Source organism: Myotis nattereri (genome assembly GCF_964212035.1).
Source record: "Myotis nattereri genome assembly, chromosome: 8".
Lineage (NCBI taxonomy): Eukaryota > Metazoa > Chordata > Mammalia > Chiroptera > Vespertilionidae > Myotis > Myotis nattereri.
In genome coordinates this window covers 58,070,926-58,083,486 of record NC_138083.1, presented here as the reverse complement: position 1 = coordinate 58,083,486, position 12,561 = coordinate 58,070,926, and the positions used below count along the sequence as shown (strand labels likewise).

Sequence of the window (12,561 nt, the reverse complement as noted above, 5' to 3'; positions counted from 1 at the left end):
CTGACCCAGCTGCAGTTTGTTAGGTAATTTTCAGATTGCAAAGGGCCAGACCTTTCATATGCAAAAGTCTCTGCGCACAGAGGCTTGGGTGGGGCGGGGTCTCAGGGAATCAACAGGGCGGAGCAAACAGCTATGGCTGATCCTCAGTCCTACCCTAAGAGGCCCCGCGTCTCAGTGTCCCAGTAATTGGTGCAAGCACCTCTGAAAGAAAGCCGCCCTGGAGTTCCGACTGATGCCAGACAGTCCAGTATCTCCCCATATGAGTCTGGGTCCCCAGAGACTCGCCCGGAACTAGAGTTCAGAGCAGTCGGGAGCTTGTGACTCCCTCCCGACTGAAAAAGACAACCACGTCCTCAGTTGTCAGCCATTTCCGCGTGCGCCTCCGTACCTCTGCACTTTACTTCCGCACCTCCTCTGAGTCTCAGTGTGCTTTTCTCTTTCCTTCTAGTTGTAGAATTTCCACTCAGCCAGTCTTCCTGTGGTTCTGGATGATGTCCATTTTGTCTTTTAGTTGTATTTTTGAAGTGGTTGTGCGAGGCAGCAATTTCTGGTGTTTACTTATGCTGCCATCTTGGTTTCTCTATACTCTTACTAAGGTGCCAATTTTTATCAATTCATGATTGAGGGAAACCTCAAACTACTGGAATTTATAAAGGTAATAAAACAGCCAATGTTTCTTTTCACTCAAAACTAGTACAAAAGGTCATATATAAAGATATAATCATGGTATTGTTAATATCATAGCTAAAGCTTACATGTCAAGCACTGTTCTAGTCATTTTACAAACACATGCAGTTCACTTAGAGAACGCATGCATATTGAAACTGTGTCTTCCATTCAGTTACCAAGGAACTGCAGAGTAAGAGTTGCCCATATTAACTCATTTAATCCTCACAACTCTGAAAATAAATATTCTCATTTTACACATGAAGAAACTGACACATACAAATTTACCTAGCTCATCATAGGTGTCAGTTTAAATTCAAACCCAGAAGGGTTGCGTCTAGAATATACTCTGTGAATGTCTAAAATAGACTGTTCCTCAAATTAGCCATCAAGCTCTACCCTGTGAAACTTTAATGTAACTTCATTTTCAAATTGACAACTTAAGTACATGAGAAACTTTTTTTCTTAAAATACGAAGTAGTCATAGTTGTATTAGAAGAGGTAAAAGACTGATCCAGTTGTAATATAAGCCTAGTAAGTATAGCCCTAAAAATGGTTCCCAAATACATTTTTTTTAAATATATTTTATTGATTTTTTTACAGAGAGGAAGGGAGAGAGATAGAGAGTTAGAAACATCGATGAGAGAGAAACATCGATCAGCTGCCTCCTGCACATCCCCCACTGGGGAAGTGCCTGCAACTCAGGTACATGCACTTGACCGGAATCGAACCTGGGACCTTTCAGTCCGCAGGCCGACGCTCTATCCGCTGAGGCAAACTGGCTTTGGCCCCAAATACATTTTCAATATTCAAATTTTCCTCCCAAAGTTATTTTTAGAATGTCTCTAAAGTCTTCCTCAAGGTTTTCCCATTTTTTACTGTTCATTTCTGTCAGTGCTATGTTTGACATTCATATGTCTTTTCAAGACTTATATAATTATCACACCAAAAGATATTATTACACATTATCATAAGAATATTATTTAAAAGGTAAACTTAGGGATATTTCTTAAAATAATATTACCTGGTAGTAATCTAATTTTCAAAATCTGTGAGTCTTCTTTAAAACCCGGAAGAATAACCTTCAGATTAAAATTCTGTTGAAAAAAATTTAAACAAATCCAAGTCTTACATAAATACTTAAGTATTTTATCACCTCAATTCTGATTTATTTTTGCTTTTTATTTTCACACCATTATAGATGTCTACTTGGCAATTTTATATTAAAATTATATGTAATTATATACTTATGTATATATAGAAGATACAGGTAAAAGAATTGTCATACTGCTTCTTTACAGACTATAATTTTAGATTTATAAGGTATAACCTCTGAGTAATGACCAAATTCAGGTTTGACATATACAAAAATGTAGGACAATAGTCAAGTGGAAAAAACAAAAATCTACAAATTCAACAGAGTTTTCTGGATTAGATCCTGGAATAGAAAATAATACTAGTGAAAAAAAACTGGAAAAATGTAAATAATAGTCCATTGTGTTGTCAATAGTATTGCATCAATGTTCATTTCTTAGTGTGGCTAAATATAGAATGGTTACGTAAGATATTAATAGAGAAAGCTAGATGAAGAGTATGTGAACTCTGTATTCTATCTTCTAACTCTTCTATAAACACACTTTTCTTTATCCAAATACCAAACCCATTATGTTTACAGAAGTGAGCTAAAGTTTCTCATATATTTGTTTCTGTTCTAAGAATTCAAAAGTTGATGGAAAAAGGGAGAGAAAAAGGAATAATGGAAATACTGGGGGAATCACTTTGTAAAGTATATGATTGTCTAACCACTATGCAGTATACCTAAAACCAATACAAAGTAATATTGAAAGGAAACTGTAATTGAAAATTTTAAAAAAGAGAAACAATACAGTATTGAATAACTGTACTGAAAAATGACCTTGAATGTGAAAAGACTGAAATAAAGATGATGAAGACAGTTGAAAAATTGAATTAATCAATGTTTAACAAAAGTAACAGTAGCAAACATACAGATTTTTCTTAGAGATATACATGGTAAGTAAGTGACATGATCCTGATTAATTCCTAAGAAGCCAACATTACTATCATGTTGTTACAAAATAAGTTATTCAATTTTAAATTTACAATTTCATTTTTACAACTGCAACATTTATATCAATGCTTACCTTGCCTTGACAAGAATTTACAGAGCCCTTAGCTGTAACACCTCGAATTATACAATTCGGTCCCTTGGTTATTTCTTCATATTGTAAAGATAAACCACTGGAAAAAACAAATTATTATGTAACTTCCCCCCTATTATCTACAAATAAGCTGCCCATGTGTTCTGTTTTCTCATATGCCATTCACAAGTTTAATTCATTTTTTAAATAAAATAGTATTTTTTAAAAAGGAATAACTGAACAAAAAAGCAAATTCCTATGAATTTTTTTCCATAGAAAAATGATCTAACAAGTATTGATAAATGATACCAATAAGCCAAACACTGCAAATGAGAGACATACTGTAAAATTTCATATAATGAATTAGTAAAGATACAAGGTAGGAAAATAAGCAAATGCTAGACTATGGATATACGTCTAAGAAGAAAAAATAATACAAATAGGCCAGGGTTAAGCATTTCTTCAGCTTTTGCATAGATTCTTTCAAATCTTTCACCCTTGCCCAGACAGTTGTGTTTCAGTGGTTGAGCATCAACTAATGAACCAAGAGGTCCCAGTTCAATTCCCAGTCAGGTCACATGCCTGGGTTGTGGGCTCAATCCCCAGTAGTAGGCATGCAGGAGGCAGACATTGATGTTTCTCTCTCATGGTTGTTTCCATCTGTCTATGCCTCTCCCTTCCTCTCTCTCTATAAAAAAAAAAAAAAAAAAAAAAAAATCAATAAAAACATATTTAAAAAAAAACAAAAAAACTTTTTACCCAATGGAATTTCAGAGAATTTTTGGCACCTATAACTGAATGGCAAATTTAAATAAAGTAAAAAAAAAAAAAATCAAGTATAGTCTTATAAAGATGTAATATTGTTAAAATATATACTGAGATCCCTAATCTACTACCATGGGCAATTTGATTTCTAAATCACCTTTGGACATGTGTAGATCCTTAGAGTGTAAACATTTTACTGTCAAGGGGTAAGGTGAAAAAATAAAGAAAAAGTACAACATGATGAAGAAAAAGCCGATTTTTTCTGAAGAATGGAATTTAAATATTTACAAGTCTTTCTGAATAAATTGCAAAAATTAAACAACATGCTTTGCTTGAAAAAAGACACACAGTAGCACATGAGATAAACTTCTTTGGGAAGATGACACATTAAAGGCACACATATATTTGCACTATCTCATAAAACCTTAGGAATATGCCAACAAAGAGATTTCTTTAATTTACTGTTAAAGACAAAGATTTAAAAAGGGAGGAATGGAAGAAGAGATAAGGACAACAAAACTTACTAGAACACAGTAGCAAGTGACCTAGTAGTCTAAAAATAACTTGAACCCTAAAACAGCAATGGCAAAGGTCAGAAACCAATCCATACCACAGAATGCCCAGGTATCATTCAGGAATTGGTGGTACTAGTTACCTCTAAAAGTGGTTTAAAAAGAGAAAGGCAAAATAATGATAGATTAGATAGATAGATAGATAGATAGATAGATAGATAGATAGATAGATAGATAGGGAAATCAACATCCCCAGACCTCCCCTCTCTGCCTCTGTCAGATGACTAAAAGATTATTGTTTGAAAAAGGCTAAAGCAGAGTCTCTGAACCAGGGGAAAGCACATAAATTGAAGGACAGAGTAAAATAATAAAAAGAATAGAAGGGTAATCCTGAATAAATGCATATAGACGCTGAGACCTTCCCATCCCCATTCTTATCCCAGCCTTGTAACTGGACAGGTTATGAACCTGGAGTGCTAAACTATTCCTCTCAAAGCAAGAGACTAAAGACTTTTCTTTGAGAAAACAGCCAGGCCCAAGAAAAAAGAAAAGACTTAAAAAAATACTGACAACAGTATTTCTCTCCAAGAAAGTGTTACAGGCAGATAATTCTGTAGTGGAGTTCATAATCATCAGCATCTCCCACACTCCATCTGCACTTTAGTTCCCCACTCAATTATAAGAAGATGACCAATAATTACCAGATATCTGAGTAATGAGATAAAAAATCAACATGAGCAACAAAGTTGGAAACAACAGAGATTATCTATGTAAAGTATTCTTAAAAACTGTAATTTGTCACTGAAAAAAAGTTTCATATTCATAAAACAAAAAGAAGATCTACAAAAGAACATTCAGAAAACCAGGAAGAACTCTCAGAAATTAAAAGTATAGCAGAGCCCTAACCGGTTTGGCTCAGTGGATAGAGTGTTGGCCTGCGGACTCAAGGGTCCCAGGTTCGATTCCAGTCAAGAGCATGTACCTTGGTTGGGGGCACATCCCCAGTAGGGAGTGTGTAGGAGGCAGCTGATCGAAGTTTCTCTCTCATCGATGTTTCTAACTCTCTATCCCTCTCCCTTCCTCTCTGTAAAAAATCAATAAAATATATATTTAAAAAAAGTATAGCAGAAAGAAAAAATTCAATGGAAAAGTTATAAAGTTGAGAAAAATCTGTCAGAAATTTAAAAAAATAGAAAAATTAGGAAAATCAGAGAACCAGTCTGGAAGGCTCAATATCAAATAAATAAGAATCCCAGTAAGAGAAAACAGTGATGATGGAAAGTAGAGAATGAAGTACTTCAGATAATGAAGAGACCTAAAGAGACATGTATCACTATAGAATTTTGTCCAGTTAAGAATAAAAAGTAGATCCTATAAGTGCCCAGAGAGAATACACAGGAAACATAAAAAGGAAACCTAACCAAATTTAAATTTATTAGCAACAGTGAAAGCTCAAAGGCAGAAATGGAGGAATCCTATCTAATAAAAGAGAAACATGGTAATTAGTGTACGACTGCTACCCTTCCCACTGCCTAATCAGGGCGATATGCAAATTAACTGCCAGCCAAGATGGTAGCCGGCAGCCAGGCAGCTGGAAGCTAACATGAGGCTTGCTTGCTTCAGTGACGGAGGACTCCAATGTTCCCCGCCTGCCGCTGCCGGCCTCTGAGCTGCAAATCTAAGCAACTATGTTACAAATATAGAAGCTAAACAAAACCCCAGAAACCTGCTTTAGTCGCGGGCTTCAGCCAGCAGGATCGCAACATTATTTCAAATACAGAAGGTAAACAAAGGCCAGGAACCTGCTTTCAGCAGCGGAGGCCTAAGAGCTGGAGCCTCAGAGCTAAAGCTGGCCCAGAATAAAAGAAAAACAGGAGCGGTTGGGAGCTTCAGTCACCCACCAGCCTGAAAACAGACCTCAGCCCCTCACCCAGACTGGCCAGGCACCCCAGTGGGGACCCCCACTCTGAAGGGTGTGTGACCAGCTGCAAACAGCCATCATCCCCTCACCCAGGCTGGCCAGGCACCCCAGTGGGGACCCCCACCCTGATCTAGAACACCCTTCAGGGCAAACCAGCTGGCCCCCACCCGTGCACCAGGCCTCTATCCTATATAGTAAAAGGGTAATATGCCTCCCAGCACCAGGATCAGCATTATAGGGGGCAGCAACCAAACCCCCTGATCGCCCTGCAGCTCTGTTTGTGACAGGGGGTAGGGTCACAACCTCCCTATCCGCCCTACTGTGTGTGTGACAGGGGAAGGCGCCCCTACCCCCTGATCGGCCCTGCTCTGTGACAGGGTGCGGTGCCCCAACCCTCCCCCACCCCCCACAGGCCCTGCTCTGTGACGGGGTAGAGCCATAACCTCCCCATCGGCCCTACTCTGTGAGTGACAGGGGGGAGCTCCTCAACCCCCTGATCAGCCCTGCTCTGTGCGTGACAAGGTACAGAGCCCCAACCCCCCTGATGGGCCCTGCTCTGTACATGACAGTGGGCAGCGGCCCAACCCCCTAATCGGCCCTGCTCTGTGCGTGACAGGGGGTGGTGCCGTAACTTCCCTATCGACCCTGCCTTGAGTGTGACAGGGGGCGGTGCCCCAACACCCCAACTGGCCCTACCCTGAGCGTGACTGAGGGTGGCATCGCAACCTCACGATCCGCCCTGCCCTGTGCATGACAGGGGGCGGCGCACCAACTCCCCAATCGGCCCTGCTCTGAGCCCAACTAGGGGCTGCACCTAAGGATTGGGCCTGCCCTCTGCCACTTGGGAGTAGGCCTAAGCCAGCAGGTTATTATCTCCCGAGGGGTCCCAGACTGCGAGAGGGCACAGGCCGGGCTGAGGGACCCCCTCCCTCCTGTCCCCCCCCGAGTGCACAAATTTTTGTGCCCCGGGCCTCTAGTTTTTACATAATTTTGACAGAAACAGTTTCCATTATTCAATTCAATCAAGTATCAGGGTAGAAAAAAAGATATTTTCAGAGCAATACTTTTATCTCATATGTACCCTTTCTTAAGAAACAGGAAGGATGTACTTCAGCAACAGGAGGGGGACAAGGGATTCTTATAAAAACAGGAGGCCCATTAAAGATTAAATTCTAAACAAGATAAGCCACTTCACAGACTCACAATTCAGGAATATTTCCTTGACCAGGGATCACATCCCTAACCTTGGCCTATCAGGATGCCACTCTAACCAACTGAGTGAGCTACCTGGCCAGGGCTTTAGTGTTTTATTTTTAAACAAACGTGTTTATTACACCTACGCCTCAACAATCTGGGCTTTATGCAATATTAAGAATAAATACTATAAATGTAATTTTATCCTTATGATTTTCTTAGTAACATTTTATTTTCTCTAGCTTACTTTATTGGAATAGAGTATATAATACATATGACATACAAAATATGTGATAATTAACATGTTATTGGTGAGGCTTTCTCTTAACAGGTGACTATTAGTTAAGTTTTTGGGTAGTCAAAAGTTAAATGTGAATTTTTAATTGTGCATGATCGATGACCCTAATCCCTGCATTGGTCAAGGGTCAACTGTATATAATTCTTCCTTTACTGTTTAATATTCAAATGAATGTGATATGTCAAAAGACAAGAATCAGTTTTTACAAATTAAGGGAACATAAATCTGTAAAATTCAGTTAAAATATTTTTTATATGTACGTATTTCTTTTCAGGAACCTAACCATGGTATAAATCTAGACACTAAACAATCTACACTTCATTAATCTTTGAGCTTCTAGAAGACAAATACAATGTCCCTATTTACTTCTATAATTCCAGTTAGCAAATGTCTGGAATACAGTACATGTTCAGATGACTGAAAGAGTAAACATTTATACCATAAGGGGAAAAAATACATATAGATAATAAAAGAAAGCATATATAACAAGTTGCCCCAAAAAGACAAATTTTGCAGCGAATGTAAAAACAAAAATAAAATCTTAGCATTCATGCTCTTTAAAGTAATCAAGAATTTCTTCCTAGGCACCACAGAAAGAAGTGATGGAAAATAATGAACCTCCTCAATTACATCACTGAACATATTGTTAAGGTTTTTAAAATATATATATATTTTTATTGATTTCAGAGAGGAAGGGAGAGAGACAGATGAGAGAGAATCATTTTTCGGCTGCCTCCTGCATGCCCCACACTAGGGTTGGAGCCCACAACCCAGGCATGTGCCCTGACTGAGAATTGAACCATGACCTTTTGGTTCATAGGTCGATGCTCAACCACTGAGCCATGCCAGTTGGGCACATTATTAAGTTTTTAAGAGCTATTTATTAATATAAGCCAGTCCATCACTCTAAAAGATGATTCAGTAAAATCAAATTTTAAGAAAGAACTCAAATTTACATGAAAAATATATACTTTATTGCTATAGATTTTAAAACAAAAATAAACTGCATTAGCAGGTTAAAAACCTAGTAGGCAGTATTTCTCAGTTTAAATGTCCATAACTGCTAAGGCTAAGCAAATAACAACAAAATAGACATGTTATAACTAACAATTAATTACCAGAAGACATCATATCATACTTGCCAAAAGAAATGGAGTAAAAAAACAGAACTATCAGTCTTACCTAAAGAATTTAACAGTAAATTCAATAAAAAAAATTTTTAGCCCTGACCAGTTTGGCTCAGTGGCTAGAGTGTTGGCCTGTGGACTGAAGAGTCCCATGTTTGATTCCGGTCAAGGGCATGTACCTTGGTTGCGGGCACAACCCCAGTAGGGGGTGTGCAGGAGGCAGCTGATCCATGTTTCTCTCTCATGGATGTTTCTAACTCTCTATCCCTCTCCCTTCTTCTCTGTAAAAAACCATTAAAATATATTTTTAAAAGAAATTTTAGCAAGTCAATTTATACATGACCCTGAAGTCACAGGGGATAGCTTGAGGCTAAATACATCTCTCAAATATCATAAAAGCCACTAAACATTTTAATGATAATACTGAAAGTAAGCACATACAAAATATTTAAGCCAAAAAAGGAAGGAGAGAGTGTAAATGCTTAGCAAATATAAAGTGTCAAATACAAGTTGATACTTCAAATTACCTTGCTTCAAGAACTGGCTGAATATCATTTATTAGTTGACTAGCATGACCAAATTCATCCTGAAACTCCAGAGGGATATTGAATGGAACTCCAACACGAAAAGGAGGATCCAGAAGACCAAATGAAAATTTTTCTGGCTTGCCCTCTTAAAAAAAAAGAAAAAGTAAAAATATAAAGCAAATTCATTGGTCAGAAAATTCATTGGAGGCCAGAAACAGATGCCTTTATACATTGGAAATTAAACTACAATAAAGATGGTATTTAAAATCTGTGCAAAATCTACTTCAGAAAATAATAAAGTTAGATCCCTATCTCATACCATACATAAAAGTAAAATTCTAAAAGTAGAGATTATCCTATATAATAAAAACCTAATATGCAAATCGACCACATAGTGGAACAACCAGTCGCTATGATGCGCACTGACCACCAGGGGGCAGACGCACAATGCAGGAGCTGCCCCATGGTGGTCAGTGCGCTCCACAGGGGCATGGCTGGTGAGTGCAGCGGCAGTGGCGGGAGCATCCATCAAGGGGTCCCGGACCGTGAGAAGGCACAGGCTGGGCTGAGGGCCCTCTCCCCAGTGCACAAATGTCATGCACTGGGCCTCTAGTTAGAATATAGTAAAGAATATGCTTATAACCATATTATAGAAAAAACTAAGGCAAACATTATTAAACACATAATTAATAATCTTATTATATACAATAAACAAAGCTAAAAGAGAAGTCCTACATGAGAAAGTATTTGCAACACAGAATTAAAATCCACAATATATAAAACCTTCTCTAAACCAGCTTTTCTCAAAGTATGGTATTTAGTCTAATAGTTTCAGACATCCCTGGTAAATTATGAGAAACTAGAGGCCCTGTGCACAAAATTTGTGCAGTTGGGGGGGGTCCCTCAGCCTGGCCTGCACCCTCTCGCAGTCCGGGAACCCTCGGGAGATGTCCGACTGACGGCTTAGGCCCGTTCACGGAGAGAGCAATTGGTCGAACATCTTTTACTAAATTATCTATTTATTCCTCCTTAATTTAAAATACCACCTTTAGCATATAAATATGAATTAATATTTTGCTTACCTTTAACAGAAAATTTAATTGCTTTACATGGTAGTGGTCTTCCAGCATAAGTGTCTGCATTACTTTCATTCAATACAACTTGTAATTTTAATGTATAATTCCCCAATTTTTGAATATTTTCTGGAAAAATAAAAAAGAAATGATAAATCAAGTCAACATAACATTGATACAATTTTTAACATTCAGAATAACTCACCCATTTTTTTAAACCAGTAAGGCCATTTTCCTCCATGTTGACTAATATGTGAAATGATTTCTTTATTTCCACTTGAAGCTTAATAAAAGAAAAAAAAAAACAAGCATTTATTACCTGTGAAACTGAATACAGAACATGAATATAAACTGTTACAATAGCATCAAATATTTCTTTTTTTGCTATAATTTTTAAAAGTTATTTTGAAACTTTGAAAGATCTAAAGCAGATATTCAACTACAGCTAATCAAGCCCTGTCTCAGTGCTGCCCCTCCTAACGTTCTATAAAACTCATATGCCTGTGAAAATTAATAAACAGAAACCTCATTTAAAATGGAGTCCGAGTACATTGAAAAAAGAGACAGAGGAAGATATAAACAAGTGGAAGAATATACTGTGTTCATGGATTGGTAGAATTAACATCATTAAAATGTCCATACTACCCAAGGCAATCTCCAGACTCAATGCAATCCCTATTAAAATAACAACAGCATATTTCACAGATCTAGAATATTCTAAAAATTTATGTGGAATGAAAAAAGACCCCAAATAGCCACAGCAATCTTGAGAAAGAAGAACAAAGTTGAGGGATCACAATACCAAATATCTAACTATACTACTACAAAGCCACCGTAATCAAAACAGCCTGATACTGGCACAAGAACAGGCATATTGATCAATGGAACAGAACAGAGATTCCACAAATTGACCCACACCATATGGTCAATTAATATTTGACAAAGGAGGCAAGAGCATACAACAGAATAAAGACAGCCTCTTCAATAAATGAAGCTGCAGGTATTGAATAGATAGATACATGCAACAAAGTGAAACTAGTCCCCCAACTTACATGATAAACAAGAATAAATTAAAAATGGATAAATGACAAATGTAATTTAGTGAAACCATAAAATTCCTACTAGAAAACAGGCAGTAGAATCTCAGATACCTCGCATAGCAGTATTTTTGCTGATACATCTCCTAGGGCAAGAGAAACAAAGGAAAAAATAAACAAATGGGACTACATCAAACTAAAAGGCTTCTGCGTAGCAAAAGAAACCATTAACAAAATGAAAATGGAACTGTATGGGAGGACATATTTGCCAATGATACATCTGATAAAGGGTTATCTTTCAAAATATATAAAGAACTCACACAACTCAGGACCAAGAAAACAAAAAATCCAATGTAAAAAAATGGGCAAAAGACCTGAATAGACACTTTTCCAAAGAGGACACATAGATGGCCAATAGACATATGAAAAAATGTTCCACACCACTAATCATCAGAGAGATGCAAATAAAAACTACAATAAGGTATCACTTCACACCGGCCAGAATGACTACCATCAATAAAAAACAACAAGTGCTGGTGAGGATGTGGAGAAAAGGGAACCCTAATACACTGCTGGTGGAAATGCAGACTGCTGCAGATACTGTGGGAAAAGGTATGGAGTTTCCTCAAAAAATTAAATATGGAACTGCTGTTTGTAGTGATCCCACTTCTGGGAATATATCCTAAGAATCCCAAAACACCAATCAGAAAGAATATATGCACCACTGTGTTCATAGCAGTGACAGCCAAAGAGCCCACCAGTACATGAGTGGATAAAAAAGCAGTGGTACATTTACACAATGGAATACTATGTGGCTAAAAAGAAAGAAGGATCTCTTAAACTTTGTGAAAAGCATGAATGAAACTGGAGATTATTATGCTAAGCGAAATAAGCCAGAGAAAGACAAATATCACACGATCTCACTTATATGTGGAATCTAATGAACAAAATAAACCAAGGAACAAAATAGGTACAGAGCAGGGGTGGGCAAACTTTTTGACTCAAGGGCCACAATGGGTTCTTAAACTGGACCGGAGGGCCGGAACAAAAGCATGGATGGAGTGTTTGTGTGAACTAATATAAATTGAAAGTAAATATCATTACATAAAAGGGTACGGTCTTTTTTTTTCAATAGTTTTATTCATTTAAACGGGCCGGATCCGGCCCGCGGGCCGTAGTTTGCCCACGGCTGGTCCAGAGGCATGGATGCATGGAACAAACTGACAGATCTCACAGGGCAGTGTGGTGGGACAGGAAGAGATGAACCAAAGAACATATATGC

At 37.8% G+C, this 12,561-nt stretch overlaps 1 protein-coding gene across 1 annotated transcript in view; it reads right to left on the bottom strand.

Annotated features, from left to right (window-relative positions):
* SMCHD1 (structural maintenance of chromosomes flexible hinge domain containing 1) overlaps positions 1-12,561 on the bottom strand; it is a 147,243-nt gene that overhangs the window by 71,597 nt on the left and 63,085 nt on the right. The window contains exons 18-22 of the mRNA XM_081097766.1: positions 10,448-10,525; positions 10,252-10,371; positions 9,170-9,314; positions 2,829-2,925; positions 1,691-1,763 (exon numbers count right to left, since the gene is read on the bottom strand). Coding sequence (XP_080953892.1) covers positions 1,691-1,763; positions 2,829-2,925; positions 9,170-9,314; positions 10,252-10,371; positions 10,448-10,525 — 513 coding nt within the window. The remainder of the gene's footprint in view (positions 1-1,690; positions 1,764-2,828; positions 2,926-9,169; positions 9,315-10,251; positions 10,372-10,447; positions 10,526-12,561) is intronic.